We start from the raw sequence: 20,339 nt of genomic DNA on the forward strand, positions 1-20,339 counted from the left end.
AAAGGATCTCCACATGTTACATAAAAAGAACACAGAATGGGGAACAATACAGACTGCATGACAAACTAAAATAATCAGCCAATTTGAGCCTCAATGAGTCAAAAGAAAGTTTTATTTAGCATCGTTTCTCATTATTTTGTGTAGCATTTTAATTATATTTCTAATTTTTAAAAAAAATCCTGGTACGTAAGTTTTTTCCTTCCTTTTTAAAATACCCTTACGCTCTTTGCTTCATTGTGCCTAATATTGAAAATAAAATGTGGTTGGAGATGATTAGACTCAAAAATGTGCTTGGTAGTTTTTTGCCATCCCTAATCTTCTAGTTGCAGGGAGAGCTGATAAATGGGTCAGGTTTTCTCTACTATTTCCAGTCTGCTTGCCAGAAATGTTTCCTGCTGGAGTGAGATGTTTGGTGTCTTGAAGAACCCTTCCTAGAAAGCTGGAGGAGAGATGTCGAAACAACTACTTCAAATGGTTGGTTAATGGAGGTGTACACATGCAGAAGTGCTTCAACTACTATCCCTAAAAAGATTAGTGACTTTCTTATGAACTTTACATTGAGTTCATATCGCTGATACTGGGCAGATGTGTTCCAGTTTGTGGATTGTGGCATACTGCACTACACACTGCCTTAACCATTATTAAGCACGGTGCACAGCTGATTGGTTTCTAAAGTCACTCATGTTTCTTCTGCGACTTAACATTGCCTAGATGTATCCAACTTAACACTAGTACAGTCCAAAGAGGCCAAAGTGATTGCATTGTCATTTCACCACCCCAGTTGATCCACAGCAAGCTTAACTGTTCAGTAATGAATGTATCATTTTCCAGACTCTTCTGTGTACACCAACCAGAACAAGCAGCGACTCTGATTAATGAATAATAAAGCTTGTGGTATTATGGATTCTAATACCTACAAATTACATGTAATTTAGTCTGTGATGTTTGGCATTATTTCTCACTTGTGGGTTTGCAAAAGCAGTACAGAAACATTTCAGTTAATATCACTTTGACATCAGTTGACTTAGTCTGGGTACAGAACCATCTTTGAACTAGGAATGATTTTATGAATGTGCTGAACCATATCCTTTTGCAAACATTTTAGTTTGGTTGCTTTTTTAAACTCTGGGTTTATGCTTTATTGAACCACAATACCATAGTGAACATTGCACATTTTTTTTCCATCTTGTTTCACCGCTTAGGACGACTAGGCCTGACACTATGCTGGCAGCCTAACTTAATTATAGGTTTTTGAACTTATTTACATCGTGGAGGTGTTAACAAAACAGCTTGAACTCAGCAACTTTAAAGGAACAATGTTTCCCCAGCTGGGAGGGAAGCCATTTTACACTAAAGCTGCCATCAGCACTGATTGGAGGTTCAAGTATAGAGACAGCAAATATTCCAGGGGGTAATTTTCACTGATATTGTCTGGGCAGTAAACTAATAAGTGGATTGCCACCTAGATTAGAGCCAGCTGGGTAAAAATAAACAGACAGTCCACTCTTGCAGCTTACCGCTCGAATGGTGCCCTTTCCCCAGTTTTTTCTTTCCCTTACCTTTCCTGTTTTGTTTGTATGTACTTGCCCATCCAGCTTCCCAGCTGAATGAAAGTAAAGCAAGTGTTTAACCGTTTGATGGCTCTAGAGCTGGCAAAAGAGATTCCTTTAACCAAGGCGGAAAAGGAAAAAGATCTGTGAGATTATATATTTCATTCACTGAAAGTTTCCAATCGGAGGGGAGTTGTTGCAATTATGTTTTAAAACTGAACATATTCAGACCAAATATGTCATGAGGGGCATTTGCCTTTAATTGAAATGAAATTATTCATGTTCGGACCATTGACAAGGCTATTTTTGAAATGATGGGCTGGATTTTCACAGAGCCAGGAAGAAAATGATGGGAGGGACCTGGATGCGGAAGTCTCATCCCCTTTTCCGACAGATCCATTCCGCCGGTAGCAGAATGTGGATGGGATGTGATTCACAAAGAAGGGAAACCTGAACGGGCCATTTGAACTTAATGCCGAGTTCAAACTTTTGGCTATTGCCAGGGCCTTAACCCACAGTGTGGGTTTCATGAATTGATGGAGTCAACATAAATGTTCTTGAAAGGTGGATAAGGTCTGTGTTACTGTCATGATCAGAAGTTTTTTTAAATTCCCACTCGTTAAACATTCAAAAAAAATACAATGAGGCTTTCATTGAGAGCTTAAACAAACCCCTTGACTGAGTTGATTGAGAGGTCATAGAGCGATACAGCATAGAAACAAGCCCTTCGGTCCATTGTGCTCATGCTGCCCATCAAGCACCTATCTATTCTAATCCTATTTTCTAGCACTTGGCCCGTAGCCCTGTACGCTATGGAGTTTCAAGTGCTCATCTAAATACTTCTTTAACTGTTGAGGGTTCCTGCCTCTATCACCCCCTCAAGCAATGTGTTCCAGATACCAAACACCCTCTGGATGAAAAAATTTTCCCTTAAATCCCCTCTAAACCTCCTGCCCCTTACCTTAAATCTATGCCTGCTGGTTGCTGACACCTCTTCTAAGGGGAAAAGTTTCTCCCTATCTATGCCCCTCATAATTTTGTATAGCTCTATCAGGTCTCCCCTAGCCTTCTCTGTTCCAAGGAAAACAACCCCAGCCTTTTCAGTCTCTCTTCATAGCTGAAACGCTCCAGCCCAGGCAACATCCTGGTGAATCTCCTCTGCACCTTCTCCAGTGCGATCACATCCTTCCTATACTGTGGTGACCAGAACTGCACACAGTACTCAAGCTGTGGCCTAACTAGTGTTTTATACAGCTCCAACATAACCTCACTGGCCTTGCCTTCATTAGCTGAGGACTAGAATATAAGTATCCCATATGCTATCTTAACCACCTTATCTATCTGTGCTGCTGCCTTTAGGGATCTATGGACATGTACACCAAGGTCCCTTTGATCCTCTGTACTTCCTAGGGTCCTACCATTCATCGTGTATTCCCTTGCTGTGTTAGTCCTCCCAAAATGCATCACCGCACACTTCTCGGGGTTAAATTCCATTTGCCACTGCTCTGCCCATCTTACCAGCCCATCTATATCATCCTGTAGTCTAAGGCTTTCCTCCTCCACTATTTACGACATCATCAATTTTCATGTCATCTGCAAAATTACTGATCATACCTCCTATATTCCAGATCTAAATCATTAATGTACACTACGAACAGCAAGGACCCCAGCACCGATCCCTGCGGTACACCACTCATCACAGGCTTCCAATCGCAAAAACAACCTTTGACCATCACCCTCTGTTTCCTGCCACTGAGCCAATTTTGGATCCAATTTGCTGAATTGCCCTGGATCCCATGGGCTCTTACCTTCTTAGCCATTCTCCCAAATGGGACCTCGTCAAAATCCTTACTGAAGTCCATGTAGACTACATCAACTACACTACCCTCATCTACACAACTAGTCGTCGCCTCGAAAAAATTCAATCAAATTTGTTAGACATGATCTCCCTCTGACAAAGCCATGCTGACTATCTGATTAATCCCTGCCTCTCCAAGTGGAGATTAATCCTGTCCCTCAGAATTTTTTCCAATAGTTTACCTACCACTGATGTTAGACTCACAGGCCTGTAATTACCTGGTTTATCCCTACTACCCTTCTTGAATAATGGTACCACATTCGCTGTCCTCCAGTCCTCTGGCACCTCTCCTGTGGCCAGAGAGGAATTGAAAATTAGTGCCAGAGCCCCTGCAATCTCCTCCCTTGCCTCACATAGCAGCCTGGGATACAACTCATCTGGGACTGGGGATTCATCCACTTCTAAGCCTGCTAAAACCACTAATACCGCATCCCTTTCAATGTATATCATAGTCCCCCTCCCTGATTTCTACACCTACATAATCCTTCTCCATAGTGAGCTGGCGTGGAGGGTGGGTGGTTTGCATTAACATAAGAAATAGAAGCAGGAGAAGCAGGCATCGAGCCTGCTCTGCCGTTTAATATGAGCATGATGACCCTGAGATTCGACTCCGCTTTCCTGCCTGCTCTCCATTTCCCTTGATTTCCTGAAAGAACAAAAATCTCTCTCAGCCTTAAACTTATTCAACAATGGTGCATTCAGATCTGTCTGAGGTACAGATTTCCAAAGATTCACAATAGTTGGAGTGAAGAAAGTCCTAAATGATTGTCCCTTTACCCTGACACTATGCCCCCTTGTTTTAGATTCCCCAGCATGAGGGAGTAGTATCTCTCTGTCTACCCTGCCAAGCCCCTTCATAACCTTGAATGTTTCAATGAGATCACCTCTTGGTCTTCTAAACTCCAGAGAATATGGACCCAATTTAGTCAGCCTCTCATCATAGGACAACCCTCTCATCCCAGGGACCAACCTAGTGAACCTTTGCTGTACTGCCTTCAATAGAAGCATATCCTTCCTTCTAATATGAAGACCAAAATTGCACACACTATTCCAGGTATGGTCTCACCAAAACCTCATACAAATGTAGCAATATTTTTTTCTTCTTGTACTCCAATCCCCTTGCAATAAAGGCTAACATGCCACTTGCCTCCCTAATTGCTTTCTGTACCTGCATGCTAAGAAACTGGAGCCTCTACTGTCACTATCCATAGCTCCAGGCTACAACATGCATGTGAAAGCGTATGTTGGCACAGCAGCTTGGACTCCGTCAGCTGGGGGCGTGATTGGCTCAGTTGGCTGGACGGTCAGTGTGGATCAGATCAGTACCAGCAGCAAAGGGTTTGATCCCCGTTCCTAGCTTCGAACAAGACTGAGTTTGGCAAAGAGTAACAAGGGAGATTTGGAAGCATCAAACTCTATAGTAACGAGAAGTTTAGGGCTGAGCTTATTTTTATTGTCGAAACAAAGAGAAAGAAGGACGTGATTCTAATCCTTAAATGCTGAGGGACATATATAGAAGTAAGAAAGATGTTTGATTTGAACTGTTAGAAGAAAACTAGAGGACATTGGTTTAAAATTAGCGAACAGCAACAACAGCTTGTATTCATAAAGCACCTTTAATATAGTACAACATTCAAGGTGTTTTGCAGGAGCATTAGCAAACAAAATTTGACATCAAACCATTTCAGGCAATGTTAGGGCAGATGGCCAGAAGTTTGGTTAAGAGTGTAGGTTTTAACGAGAGTCTTGAAGGAGGAAAGAGGGGTTTAGGAAGGGAATGCCAGAGTTTCGGGCCGAGGCAGTTGAAGGCATGGCTGCCAATGGTGAAGCAGTTACAATCTGGGTTGTTCAAGGCAAGAAATGGAGGAATGTAGAAATCTTGGATGCTTCTAGGGTTGCAAGAGATTAGTGATGGATAGAGAGCAGCGAGGCCATGAGGGATGCGAAAACAATCTTTTACAATCAAGCCTTTACTTAGCTGGGGCGACTGTAGGTCAGCGAGCAAAAGGGGTGATGGGTGAACGGGTTGTGACATAGGACGTGGACAGCAGAGTTTTGGTTAACCTCAAGCTTATGGAGGATAGAACATGGGAGGCCGGCCTGGAGCCTGCTGGAGTAGCCAAGCCTAGAGGTAATAAAGACCATGGATGAGCCTAAAGGAAGATTGTAAGTTAGAAGAAACCATTCTGGAAGTAGTAGTGGATTTAGAATTAATGCCCAGCCATCTATTCTTAACAAAAATAGATTTATACCAGTGCTTCCTTTGAATGTAATTACACTTCAAAACTGCCTAATTGACTTTGACATTCTCAAGATGTACAATAATGCTTCAAAGATTCTAAATTAATGCAACCATGTTCCATCTTCCTTCGTTGAATCGTTCTTGGAGGTAAATAGCTTAAAAAACCTCCGGCTTTACTGGATGGTGCAGTAAATGCTGTACACAATGTTATCAGGACCAGATGTATAATTACAGTTTGTTAAACTATTTCACGGTGTTCCCAAAATTGATTATGCTCCTGATGGGGAGACTTGTCTACAAGATGTACATTTTCCAGCTGCTCCCCTCCTGAAGCACAAACTTGAAAATGATCTATTATCACTCCAGAATCCCTCCCTCTTTAATGTGACTCAAGTTTTCTTTTTGCTGATGCTATCAGTTCTTTTTGAAGGGCTAACTAATTTTAATGAGCTAAAGACATTTTATCCATACGGTTTAAATGAACTTCCAAAGTGATTTAAGGCTTGAGGAATTTTTGTTTCAAACTAAGCCTTTTAAAATAAGTGTAGAGTTCATTCTTGCTGAACCAGCCTTCCATCTTGTTGAGGATGTTGTGCAGAAAGAAAGAAGGAAGGAAGGCTGCAGTAATTTTGAGCAAACCAAAATTTGATCTGGTTTGAAAGACTAGAAAGTTTGGCATCCTTTGTTATGATCCTTGGCTAAACCCCCAAGTTGTTGGTAAGATCCAGTTAGGGACCAATAACGTTTTGTTTAAAGTAGACAAAGTTTAAGATTCAAGACATTTGCTCAGTGAATAAAGTCACAAGATTCCACTAGTTTTGAACAAACAAAAATAAACTTTACTACACAAGGTCAGAAAGATGAAACAATTTACAATATCTTTCTTACACTCTAACATTCAGGGCTAATATGAGGTGCATGTGAATTAATAGGTAAACTGTGGTCGAACACAACACACTGCACAATAACTGTAGATGTGAGAAAGACATTGTCCACGGATTCCTCAACAACCCACCCAGACATCGGTAACACTGTGTCAACCAATCTTGTTGAAATACTTTCTCATGAGGGATTTCAGCCTTCACCCTCAAAGATCTAACTTTGGAATTCTCTCCCAAAAGTCAGTCCAACTCTGACGACATCAATGACTGCCCACCTCACAGGGTTTCAGTCATGTCTCCTGAGGTTCCGCCCCCCCTGGATTCCCGAGTAAGCGCTCAAGCACCAACTCACAATTACTGCCGGCCATGCTGAGCAGAAAACTATTTCTCCAATGGGGGGGCACCTTTGCCCCAGTGGCCCGCAGCATGGAGTCACCAACCTTCGGCTGACTTCTTCACTTTAAGTCTGTTTCTGTAGCACGTTATCTGTTTGGAGCTTGTCTCTCTGCTCCCCTCTTTTTTTAAAAACTGACTTGGGACCTTTTCATGTCCCTATCCCTTCTCTGGGTCTATTGTATTGGGATCTCTCTCTCTCTCCTCTCCCTGGGACACCGGTCCTCCATGGCGCTATGGCCCTGGTCACCTGAACTGGGTTTTTGTGACATTTTTCTTCTCTGCGTAGGCTCACTGGGCCCAGAGAATAAGAATTGCAAAAGCGCGCGTGTGCAGTCAGTTCTCGGTTCATCGGGAGTTAAAGCTCCTAAACTCCGCCCTCAACGAGGCAAGTATAGTTCCCATAACAACTTCAGTATTGTTCTCAATTGTCTTTGTGGAGTATTGATAGGTTCGCATAAGTGCATTGATTGCTGCCTTCCTGCCTTAGTAGTTAGTAGTGATTATTTATGCAAGATTTTGATGGGCTTTAGTTTCATGTAAGATGAAGCCTTTCTCTGGGTTGGTTGTTTTAAAGGGAAGAATGCATATTCTGTCTCCTCTCGTTGTCTGGTTTCAGGCAACAATCCACACTGCACTCAACAAGCCCGGGCATGACCACTCCCAGGCCTTCATGGGCCTAGCCTCCTAACTGCAGGGTTCTACACTTAGCTCAGCGGTTGGGTCCTCTGCCATAAAAGTCCAAAAGTCATATCCTTGTTGTTGATATGAAAAATGTGGGAATTTTGATAACCCTTCAGCCATGCATGTCTGCAGTTGGACTCCACACTCACATTGGAATGCACAACAGATGACTCTATGCACGCAAGAAATGGCCACCTTTGATAATGAAGGGAAACCATTGACACTTGAAGTTTCTACTGCTGTAAGGGAATTGCAATGGACAGCCACCCTGGAGTTTAGTCATGAATTGCATTGTACATGTTAAGTTCTCTCTGCCTTGGTTGTATGCCCTACCTAGTTTTCTGGTACTGGGCAACCACACGTGTCTTTTTGTAGAGAAATTTGATAAGACGATGGGCTGCTGGTATCATTTTTCCTTTCAAAAAACTGATCATGATAGCTGCTTTAGATGAACGTGGCTCATGATTGATGGTGATGATCAGGTCTTTCAGCTAAAATAGCTAATGCTACAAACAATCTTCAGCTTTTTAAACCTAATTTGGCATGGAAAACAAACAGCTTAATATTCCCTCATCAGACTTGCACTGTAGAACCTGCGGCTTTCCTGCGCCCTCTAGTGGCAGATAATTGTTGCAAAAACTATTCAAATCATCAGCAAATATATGGCAAAAACAGTGCTCAGTTCAGTCCAGGCTTTACTTAATTGCCACCCAGTAGACTTTAAATAAATTTTCAGGATGGAGTGAGTTTTGGCCAACATGAAATTTTTATAGGTAATTTAATTTGAAAAGCACACTCCTGACTGTTCTCCCGCTTTCTACTCACTGTAAACTTGAGGTCATCCAAAACTCTGCCAGTGTCTTAACTCGCAGCAAGTCCCATTGCCCTATTGTCTCTGTGCTTGCTTGCCTACATTGGCTCCTGGTTAACAAACATGTTCATTTAAAAATTCTCATCCTTGTTTTCAAATCCCTCCATGGCCTTGTCGCTCCCCAACTGTGTTATCTCCTCCAGTCCCGCAACACTCCCAGATATCTGCACTCATCTAATTATGAGCTCTTGTGTATTTCCAATTATAATTGCCTCACCGCTGGTGGTTGTGCTTTCAGTTACCTCACCCCAAGCTCTCGAGTTGCCTCTCTACGCCTTCCCATGTTTCTACAGCGCTTTTCTCCTTCAACGCCCTTCTTAAAACCTATTTCTTTGATCAAGCTTTTGGTCATCCTGACCTAATATATCTCCTAATGTGGCTTGGTGTCATACCTTGTTTTATAATGCGCTGTGAAGCACCTTGGGATGTTTCATTACATTAAAGGCGCTACATAAATATAAATTGTTGTTGAAAAAAAAAATAGGCTTTTAAGCAAGGACATTCCAGTCAGTTGCTTTCCTCATGACTAGTTGGACGTCAAGCAACTGCACCTTGCAGCTAAGGCTATATTCCTTTCTTCAATAGGGTGAGAAGTATAATCCTTGAAGTTGTAGGAGTCAGTGGGTATGTTTGTATCTAATCCTGAAGAAGAGTGGAACCAACCATATAAAGTATCCTGCCTTAATAGATCTGTTGGTATTAAATATCAACTTTGGTGCATGTTTTTGATTGTCAATCCTGTAGATAATGATGAGACAGATATTTTAGTGTTAAAGGTGTCCTGCTGTGTGAGGCATATCATTGCTGTGTTAGAGTGAGTTATTTTAATTGACTATACTAACCCACTCCTGGCCCACCTGCCATGTTCTACATGCTGTAAACTTCAGGTCATCCAAAACTCTGCATGTGTCCTAATTATCAACCAGTAAGGTCCTATCACCCTGTGCTCGCTGACCTGGTTAAGGAGTGCCTCCTTAATTTAAAAATTCTCATCTCTGTTTTCAAATCCCTTCATGGTTTGCGTCTTCCTATCTCTGCACTTTCCTCCTGCCTTACCACTCTCCAGGATCTCTGTGCTTTCCCAGTTGGGCCTCGGGCATCCCCGATTTTAGCCGCTCCACTATTGGTTCAGCTGCCTCGGTTCCAAGCTCCCATGCCTTCTCTCAACCCTTCCTACTTTCTACCTCACATTCCCCCTTTTTAGACACACCTTAAATCCTATTTTTTTCACCATGATTTTAGTCACCTACTCTTAGGTTGCTCGTTGTCATATTTGTTTGTTAATTTACTCCTGTGAAGTGCCTGGGGACATTCTGTTAGGCAACAGGCATTACATAAGTGTAAGTTATGGATTTTTAACAGACTATAGGTGGGAATACTACCACCTGCAAGTTCCCCACCAAGCAACACACCATCCTGACTTGGATCACCGTTCCTTCAATGTTGCTGGGTCAAAATCCTAGAACTCCCTTCCTAACAGCACTGTGGACATGGACTGCAGCTGTTCAGTGGCTCACCACCACCTTCCCGAGGGCAATTAGGGATGGGAAATAAATGCTGGCCTAGCCAGCGACACCCACATCCCATGAAAGAATTTTTTTAAATAGTCACCCAGTTGTACAATCTGGCTCTTGGATTCAAATAATTCCAAATGCTTTCTGAATTTTCTTTTCATTTGCTGCTTTTCCTCAGTAACTGAAATATTTAGTGTCCAAAATAACGATTTTAACCAAAACAAAACTTAAAATCAATAAGTAATCATTTCGTAACATTGTTATTAAACTTAATCATTAAATTGTGTATGTGTTTTAATGCCTTCATTAAAGTCTTTATATGAAGGCCTCAGTCTTTCGCAGAAGCAGGGTATTTTTGCTAAGATTATAAGCTGAATTTCGATTGTGTGGTATGAGTGTCCAAGAAGTTAGCAAATTTCCCAGAATGCATCAATGCTATTGTCACTTATGAACTATGAAAAATATTTTTTCTTAACTTCTGGCAGTTTCTGTTCAAAACATTTACAAATGAGTTGACCAAAGGCTAGGGGGTGAACTTCAGAAATGTTATTGAGATAGAAGTCTTATTGAATATCTTGGCAATGTGTAGAAATTTTTTTTAAAAGGTTGTTCATATAGGAGTACACAGAGGTTACAAAATGGAAACAGACCATTCAACCAATCACTTTATGCTGTTGTTTTCTGTCTGTGAGCATTAAGTCCGTATCACGTTTACACAACTATTCCCTTTATTCATTCAACCAATTTCCCTTCATTTATCTGGTTGAATGTTGACATAGTTGCTGCCTCAGCCACTGATGGTGGAAGTGAATTTCATAGCTTCACTACTCTTGTGTAAAGAAATTTGGGTTTTTTCTCTTATTACATAATTCTAGATTCAGCGCCTGGAAACATTCCGCTTCTATCTACTTTTCCCCCATCCTTGCATAATTCTGTATAGTTCTAACATATCCTCCTAATCTGTATTCTTCTGACAAATTTCAAATCTATCTTCATATTTGTATTTCTTCACACCAGGCATCTTACAGTATTTTTTAAACACCTTCTCTAATGCACTTCCTGAAGTGTGTAACCAATATTGCACACAGTACGGTCCATGAGATCTTAAGGCTTTATTTAGGCTCATTGTTCTTTCTTGGCTTTTATATTCTGTGATAAAATTCCATTAGCTTTCTTAAACAGCCATGAGCTAAATTTTTAGGCCCTGATTATTTTTTTGGCAGGGGTGGTGGTTATTGGCACAGCGATGGGCACGTGTGTAAATCTGTGGCGCTTCACCAGCCCCCTCCTGCCCCCGGCCATTTTCCCAGAAGCAACAAGTGAATTGACCTCGTTAAAGGTCTTTTAAGGTTTATTGTCAGAGGTCGACTGGAATTCGCCGGCATTGGGAAACAGTGTAGCTGGGGTGAGGGGGTGCTGCAGCACTCCAGGCAGATGTAGAGGCCCTCCCTGCTTGTCTGGCTGCTGCAGATGCAAGTCACCCAGTGGAGGAGTTTCTTCTCCACAATGGTGGCCTGGCTGCTGAGGCCATTTTTATTTTAAAGTTGAAGAGAGAATGCATCCATCTTGAGGCACCTTCTCTTTCAATTACCTGAAAAAGATAGCCAGCAGCTTTTTCCATGCTGGAGGGCCCCCTATTGGCCCTCCAGCTTTGAGAGTCCTCCTGCCATACACTAATCGGTCAATTTGGGGAAAATCGCGGCTGGGTGATTGTCTTCCCCCCCCGCCCACCCACACAATGTGACCATGACGTCAAAGTCCCAAAGCCCAATGGGAAATCCTGCTGAGATGTCATTTGAAATTCTTCCCCAAATTCCTTTGCTCTTCTACTGTACTGAGCATACATAGAGTGCAATTACTGCTGCTTATTTTTTTAACTAAATTATCTCTGACACTTTTTAGCCTAGTGCCCTATTACCAGTATCCCATTGCAGCTTCCTTTGGTATTCTAAAGAATTAGTTATACCTCCTAGTTTGTTATTATCTGCATATTATTGACTTCAGTGACTTCTATGTAAGGTTAGTTGATTTCCCTTGGCATTGCACGTGGCGATTCATGACCACACTTTCAAATCCAGCTAGATTAGAGCAGGAATAATTGGACCCAGATGGGAAGCAATAGAGCGAGAGGGCAGAAGGGGGCAGGAGAATGGAATGGGAAAGAGGAGAAGACAGTTGAAGAAAGTAGAACATAGGCCTTAATTGGCCTGTATCCAAACCATTGATCTGCACAGTGAGCAGGATTTGCCTCGGATACCATCTGAGATCTGTCTAACTACAGTGAGTAAGAAAAGTAGCGCTCATTTAATTTTTCAGAAATCATGAAGTTAATTTACTGTCTGTGGAGAAATCACTTACAAATTTCTTTCCAAAATAATTCTTTCCCTCCACCTTCCCCAGCCGTCTGTTGAACAGTGGCATGGTAGGTCAGTAAACTTCTAGTAAGTGTGAAAAAAAAGGTGTAATTTCCACACTCTTACATTATTAACAACCCATTTTGTCCTTCTTTCCATTCATTCATTCAGTGCAAATTGTGTTTTCAGAGCATTATTGCCTGCTGAAATTTGGCCTGGCGTGATTGCACCAAACATGTCCTGATGCAATGTTCCATTTTTCTCCAGCCGTTTCTTGATTGTTGGATTTTCTACCTGTTTACTTGTCCTTTTAGTTTATTTCATCTTGTGGTTCCCTTTTAGGAACATAGGACCTAGGAGGGAGAGTAGGGCACTCAGCTTTTCGAGCCTGCTCCGCCATTCAATAAGATCATGGCTGATCTGGCTGTGTCTCAACTCCATTTCCCTGTCTGGCCCCCATAACCCTTGACTCACTTGTCTATCAAAAACCTGCCTAACTCTGCCTTGAATAAATTCCAGGACCCAGCCTCCACTGAGAATTCCACATATTAATGCCCCTCAGAGTAAAAATTCTCCTCATCACAGTCTTAAAAGGGAGACTTTTTATTCTTAAACTGTGTCTCCTAGTTCTAATCTTCCCCTCAAGTGGAAACATCCTCCCAGTATCGATCCTGTCAAGTTCTGTCAGGATCTTATATGTTTCAATAAGGTCACATCTCATTCTCCTAAACTCCAATCGGTATAGGCCCAACCTGATCAACATTCTTCATCCCATGAATTGAATGAACCTCCTCTGTACTGCTTAATGCAATTATATATTTTCAAATAAGGAGACCAAAGCTGTACACAGTGCTCTAGATGTGGTCTCACCAAGGCCCTGCACAGCTGCAGTAAAACTTCCCTATTTTTATATTCCTTTCCCCTTGCAATAAGTGCCAACATTCCATTTGCCTTCCTAATCACTTGCTGTACTTGCAAACTAACTTTGTGCGATTCATGTACAAGGACACCCAGGATCCTTCAGTACCACCGAGTTCTGCAATCTCTCTCTATATATAATATACTGTTCTTCCATTCTTCCTGTCAAAGTGGACAAGTTCACATTTTCTTGCATTATACTCCATCTGCCAAATTTTTCCCCACTCACTTGTCCTGTCTATAATCCCTTTGCAGAGTTTCTACCTCCTCTTGACAACTTACTGTTCTACCTATCATGGTGTAGCCAGCAAATTTAGCTGCCATACGTTCCATCCCTTCATCCAAACCACTGATGTAGATTGTAAATAGTGAGGCCCCAACACGGATCCCTGTGGCTCTCCACTAGTTACAGCTTGCCAACCTGAAATAGACCCAATTATCCCTACTCTATACTTCCTGTTAGCTAACCAATCCTTTATCCATGTTAATATGTTACCCCTTACACCATGTTCTCTTATCGTGTGTGGTAACCTTTGATGTAGCACCTTGTCAAATGCCTTTTGGAAATCTAAGTACACCACATCTATAGGTTCCCCTTTATCTACCTTGTTAATTCCTCAAAAAACTACTAAATTAATTAAATGCAATATCCTTTTCACAAAGCCATGTTAACTCTGCCTGATCACTTTATGATTTTCTAAATATCCTGCTGTAACCTCCTTAATAATGGATTCTAGCGATTTCCCTATGACAGATGTTAGGCTAACTGGCCTGTAGTTTCCTGCTTTCAATCTCCCTCCTTTCTTGAATCAAGGTGTTATATTTACTATTTTCCAATCCACTGGAACCCTTCCAGAATTTAAGGCCAGGATTTTGTGTTTGAGGCAGCACATAGGATGGCGCAGGCAGAGCTGGTCTAGGGTTGGAAGGTGTTGAGCATTGGAATGAACTGAAGTCCGGAGCTTGGCATTACTCCAGGAAAACATAGCCAGTGTCAATGATCTGGAGTGGGGGCTGAAGGGCTGGGGCCTTTAGCTGTTTCAGGAATGGGGGAGTTCTGAGATTTTATAGCAGTTGGAAAAGTTGATCAGGGTTGCAGAAGTAACAGAGCTTGAGAGGATGTTGTCTGGGGCACAAAAGCTGATTTAGTATGAGAATGATTTCTACAAATGGACAATTCCAGAAATGAGGGTTTGTACTGTGATTGCACAATTCATTTCCCGTCTGCGCACATGAAACCAGTAAAAATCATTCTTATAGGCCACATCAGCAAGATTTTATTTTAATAATGTTGTAGCAACTTGGATCTTACTTTTGTGCTTTTACTCTTTCCAGGCTATATTTGAGCAGGTATTTGAGGAACATTTGGCTGAAGGTCGTTTATATCCTCCGCTTAACACCATCAGAACTGTTTCCTTAGCAGTGGCTGTAAAGGTAATGACGCTTATTTTAAAGACTAAGCAATTTATTATATGTAACATTTTTTCAATCAAAACGTTCCGGTTTCATTTGTTCTCATTAATAGCAGTACTTTGAAAGATTTCTGTAAGAAAAGTGTTGTTAGCAGGGCACACCAGATGGTTTTCTCCAAACTTTGCATTGTTTTATTAAAGGTTCAACTACCAACTTCTATAAAAGGCACAGGCCGACTCAAGATCAAGTATTCAGAACCAGCAGGATTAGAGGGCAGGAACAATTTGGCCCAGATTGGGGAGGGAGAAGGCAAAGGTGGAGTGATATGGGGAAGGAGGATGGAGGGCAGAAGCAGAGAAGTTAGGTGCAGGAGAAAGGAGGTGAGGGAGGAGGAACAGGATAGGAGAGTAGAGGCAGCAGGTATGTGGCAAAATTGAAGTCCGTGAGATAAAAGGGAGTTCAAGAGCACAAAGAACTGGGGCTGTTGGTGCACAAATTCTTCAAGGTGGCAGAATAGGTGAACAAAATAATTAAAGCATATGGGATCCTGGACATTTTAAATAGAGACGTAGAGTACAAAAGCATTGGAGTTTAGAATATTGAGGGGTGGTGTGATGGAAAAATATAAGATCCCTAGGGGACTTGATAGTGTGGCTGCTGAAAGGATGTTTCCCCTTTGTGGTAGAGACTAGAGCTAGGGGATAGTTTAAAAATAAGGGGTCTCCCATTTAAGATGGAGATGGGAAGAATATTTTTCTGAGGGTCGTGATTCTTGGAACACTCTTCCCTGGAGGTCGATGGAGTCAGGGTCACTGGATATTTTTAAGGCAGAGGTAGATAGATTCTTAACTAACAAGTGAGTCAAAGGTTATTGAGGGGAGGCGGAATGTCGAGTTGAGGCCACAAGCAGATCAGCCATGATCTTTTTGAATGTCAAACAGGTTTGAGGGGTCGAATGGCCTATTTCTCCTCTCAGTCCATATGTTCATGTCTGTAAGCCAAGATGTTATGCTTAAAAAAAAAGTAGTTTGTCCCCAGCTGGAGCATTGTTCAGTTCTGGGCACCACATTTTAGGAAGGATGTGTGAAAGATTTGGAGCGAGAACAGGAGAGATTTACAAGAATGGTTCCAGGGATGAGGTGTCAGAGTTACAAGGATAGACTGGAGAAGCTAGGGTTGTTCTCTAAGCCCAAGAGGAGGTTTAATAGAGGTGTTTGAAATCATGATGGATTGAGATAGAGTAACAGTTTCCAGTGGCTGAATGGTCGATAACCAAAGGCACAGTTTTGAGGTGAGTGACAAAAGAACCAGAGGCAACATGAGGGGAAACCTTTTTACGCAATGAGTGGTTAGGATTTGGAATTCATTGTCTGATAGGGTGGTGGATAAAGATTCAATCGTAGCTTTCAAAAAGGAATTGAATAAATACGCAAAGGAGAAAAAATTGCAGAGATAGAGTGAAAGACTGAAGGATTAGGACTAACCAGAAAAGAGCTGGCGCAGATTTGAAATTCCGAATGACCACCTCCTGTACTATACTATTCTGCCATTCTATGAATGAGGAGGGTGGGAGGGAGAAAAGGACATTAGTAGGAGAAAGTGGGGTGGGATATTTGAATGTCTAATGATGGAAGTCAGGGAGCAGTTCCTCAGCCTATTTTGATCCTCTGTGGACGAGGGGTCGGTGGGTCCCTGCTCAGTGAGAGGATCTGGATTGCTTCAATGCTGTGCTCAGTGGAAAGGAGGTGAGGACCCAAATGATGCTCATAAGGGAAGAAGGCAAGGGACAAAAAGCCTAGCCAGTGGATAAGGCACTGGGAGGGGCAGAGCTGAAGTGCTGCTTAGAATTAGGGGCGGGGTGGGTCGCAGGTGCAGGGAGAAAACAATGCTTAATATAGGGGAGGGCATAGTGCCCGATGTGCTGCTGAGCCAGGAGGTCAAAGACCAGGTGAAAAGTTACAATTCTGATCTTACAAGATTTGGGATTTGTTGCCACTGCGAAATGGAGACATTTCGTATGGATATGTAGTGGAGAGCAGATAGGCGGTCAGCAGGAGAAGGAAGCTCTGGTGAGGCCTGGAAAATAGAATAGAGTCAAGGTGTGTGGAACCAGCAGTTAACCTAACAATGGATTTAAAATGACATGGCAGGTGAGGATTGGGGTGCGTTTTGCTTGTGAGAAGTTTGTGGCCTGAAAGGGAAGGTCTGAAGGAGGAGAACTGGGTGAATAGATGGGTGATGTGGGAGGTAGTTCAGGAGCCAAAGAACTACATTAAAAAAAATAGTTTTATTTTGCTTACAAACTACATTAAAAAAATGCCTGAAATAAGAAAAGAAAATGCTGGAAATACTCAGGTCAGGCAGCATCTGTGGCGAAAGAAACAGTCAATGTCTCCTTTAGATGAAAGGTTATTGACTTGAACATTAACTCTGCTTCTCTCTCCACAAATGCTGTCTGACCTGCTGAGTATTTCCAGCCTTGTTTTTATGTCAGATTTCCAGCATCTGCAGTGTTTTTTTTAAATAGGGAACTGGCCTGGTTTGCTTACCAATAGTGTCAGCTACCGGTTTAGCAGGTTTTTATTATGGGTTTTCCACTGATAGGCATATGGAATGCATATTTAGAATAGCACAAGGGCGATCCTCTCAATGCTGAAGGACTGCGCACCGAAAGCTTTCTTATATATAAAACAAAACCACTCTAAAAGCTGCAGATGACAATTTAGGACTTTTTGAAAAGGTTCAGGAAATGCTTGACTGTGACTCAGATCCTGAATCTTCTGTGACACCTTTCTTTTCAGATTGCTGAATATGCATTCAGAAATGGAATTGCATCTTTATACCCAGAGCCTGAGGACAAAGAATCTTTTATCAGCTCCCTGATTTACAACACTGACTACGATGAGTTTCTAACTGACTCCTACACCTGGCCTGAAGAAGCCTCAAAGATTCAAACAGTCAAAAATTGAAAGCAGTTTCCCTAGAGTACAAGTATTAAATAGAGTTACATCACCAGTTTAAATCACATGGAAAATTAATCAGTAGGTTCTCTTTTAAAATTTGCAATTTGCTTACAGATATTTTGATTTTGGCTTCTGACATGGATGATTTTTTTTTTTCTGCAACCAGAAGTTTTTTTCTTTATTACCCAAAGCTAATGTTTCAATTCTAGTTTTCTGTAATGCAGCTGTCCATAACATTCATTCATGGCACACATTCACTAACAAGTAGAGGGCAGTAAATGTCACTCTCACTTTTCTTTGCTCTGCCTGATGTAGGTGAGATTGGCAGCTGGCTCTCTGAGGTTAACTAATGCTAGTATTAAAATCTGGCCTTGTAGTTGATTGCATCACTAGGAGATGCCAGAAGTGGTCATTTAAAACATTTTCAACACCGTTTCTGCAGATAGTGATAGGTAGTTTTTGCAAAGTCCATATTGAGATACAAGGAGAACAGTTAAAAGCGAACAGGTGATTTAGCCACTTGTTCATATCCCAACCTGGGTGACTGTAATTTTAAACTGAATGCGGCAAGGGCACACGCCATGGTCCTTCCTTAACTATTCAGATTGTGTTCATTGGGACTTGTGCACTGTTTTTATTTCAGTGCTAAGTAGTGGAACAATGTTGACTTCTCTGCCAGGAGCAACATCGAGGCCCAGAAACACCCCAATAAGAAAAGCCAGTAAGAAAACCTTAGACCCCTCAGTGCCCTAGGCTTTCCCCAGCTCCTTTCGTTCACAACTCCCCTCCCGAATTCTTTTTATCCACTCAACTTTTGCCGGGCACCATTCCTGCAGATCCCTGGCAGTGGTCTCCGAATTACTAAATCTTAATGACCGAGCAACCACTTCCTGGCTGTTGCAGTTGGGAAATAATCAAGCAGCTTGCTAATGAGGTCCAGTTGTTAAAATCGACAACTGCACCCAGAAGTCCTGGATGCAGTCCTGCCCAGGGGTAAAATTGGGGTCCACCATTTTTCTGGTTAAATTGTTTGGATGTTAGATAACTCTGGGTGGGGGAAATAATTGTATCAAATAAAATTGCTTTCTAATATTAAATGAAAGGGAACATATTACTAGGAATCACTTAACTGCTGCTGTGATTTCTGTTCTAGTTGTGCATAAACTTATACATGGTTACATTGCAGCATGGTACTGATTTTTGCTTCAGGACACAGTGGTAGCCTTGAGTTAGTGCAAAATATGCAGATAGCATATGATTGCATTCTTAAAAAAAGCCACTGGAAATCAAATACCTCCTAAGATTTTTCAGAGTAGGATGAAAATGATCAATGACTATTCAATAAGAAAGCTATTTTTTTCATATTGAGCATGTTATGATTTTTCAGTTTTGCTAAAGTAATTCACTTCAATTTCAAGAGAAAAAAAACCTCATTTAATGTGAGACTTTTCAGTATTGAACATCAATATCAGGTGCTGGAAAATTTAAAAGCGCTGACGAGATAAGTGTGCTTTAAAATTAGATGTTTGGATATGATGCTGCTGCTGTGTCTTTGAGCTCCCCAATCTTCCCCTCACCAAACAACTGTAACTTAAATTACACAAATCTTTTGAACTATAATGCAACTCTTCCAAATAGTCAAAGTGATGCTTTATCCCAAAAATGCTTGTATGGGTTACAGGTTTCGTGGAAAAAAAATAATAAAGGGTTTGGAGTAGAATTTGTGTGTTGTTGCATCTGTTACATTGTCTTCTCCAATATAAGTAAATTTGTAACAACTCAATGTTAAAATACAAGAGGGAAGCTGAGTACTAAAAGAGCAAAGTACTGGGTAAGTAGAGGTCTAAAATTAAATCAGGGTACATTGTGATGAGTGCTCTTTTATATATTCTGAATTTGATACAAGAACAAAAGAATTAGAGATAGTAAGCATGAATTTAAAAACTGGCTTCATATACAAGATTATGGAAGAAATTGCCCTTGGTTTTTCTGATGACTGGGGAAGGTGGAGGGTTGAGCGGTACTATCTAATTTTATATGGCCATTTATCTTACCTCTATATAGTAAAAAAAAAATTATTGTTAGAAATAACCTTGAGCATTATCTGTCTATATATTATATCCTAATAAACAACTACCAACTTCAATTCGGAAGGGGAACTCTCCCAATATCCTTGAGTTTTTTTTTGTAGATGTAACACATCAAGTGGACTGTGGAAAGCCACATGTGGTGGTTTGGTACCTCCTGCATGACGGGCAACCAGCTAAGCTTAAAACTGCCAAGATTGTGATGAACATTTGAAACAAAGAAGAAATTGGCTAATAGATGGAAAACAGTGGGTAACTAGTTAGGAGTTAGTTGGGGCTAAGAAAGGGAATAATTGTTGAGTGGGACGAGAATCGGTATCGGGACTGTTTATTGCTTCTAATTCACATCAGTGACTTGGGTTCAGAAGTCCAATCAAATTACTCAATTACCTGATTATACCAAACTAGGAGACAGTTCAGGAAATACAAAATGAGCTTGGGTGAAATGTAATTGGGCAGTCTCAAAATTACTATGAACATATAGAATGTATGACTCATCACTGCTTTATATTCTTTAATGCCCTCCTTAAAACTTACCTTTTTGACCAAGCTTTTAGTCACTAGTATTAATTCCTCCTTGGGCGTTGTTATTTTCTTTTGTCTAGTTACAG

At 41.3% G+C, this 20,339-nt stretch overlaps 1 protein-coding gene across 1 annotated transcript in view; it reads left to right on the forward strand.

The window, feature by feature from the left end:
* Positions 1 to 17,832, forward strand: part of me1 (malic enzyme 1, NADP(+)-dependent, cytosolic) — a 493,779-nt gene extending 475,947 nt beyond the window's left edge. Inside the window, exons 13-14 of the mRNA XM_078542316.1 lie at positions 14,601 to 14,699; positions 17,480 to 17,832. Coding sequence (XP_078398442.1) covers positions 14,601 to 14,699; positions 17,480 to 17,647 — 267 coding nt within the window. The 3' untranslated portion in view covers positions 17,648 to 17,832. The remainder of the gene's footprint in view (positions 1 to 14,600; positions 14,700 to 17,479) is intronic.
* Positions 17,833 to 20,339: the final 2,507 nt, after the last annotated feature.

The sequence above is a fragment of the Cetorhinus maximus genome, chromosome 5 (genome assembly GCF_964194155.1).
Source record: "Cetorhinus maximus chromosome 5, sCetMax3.hap1.1, whole genome shotgun sequence".
Classification (NCBI taxonomy): domain Eukaryota; kingdom Metazoa; phylum Chordata; class Chondrichthyes; order Lamniformes; family Cetorhinidae; genus Cetorhinus; species Cetorhinus maximus.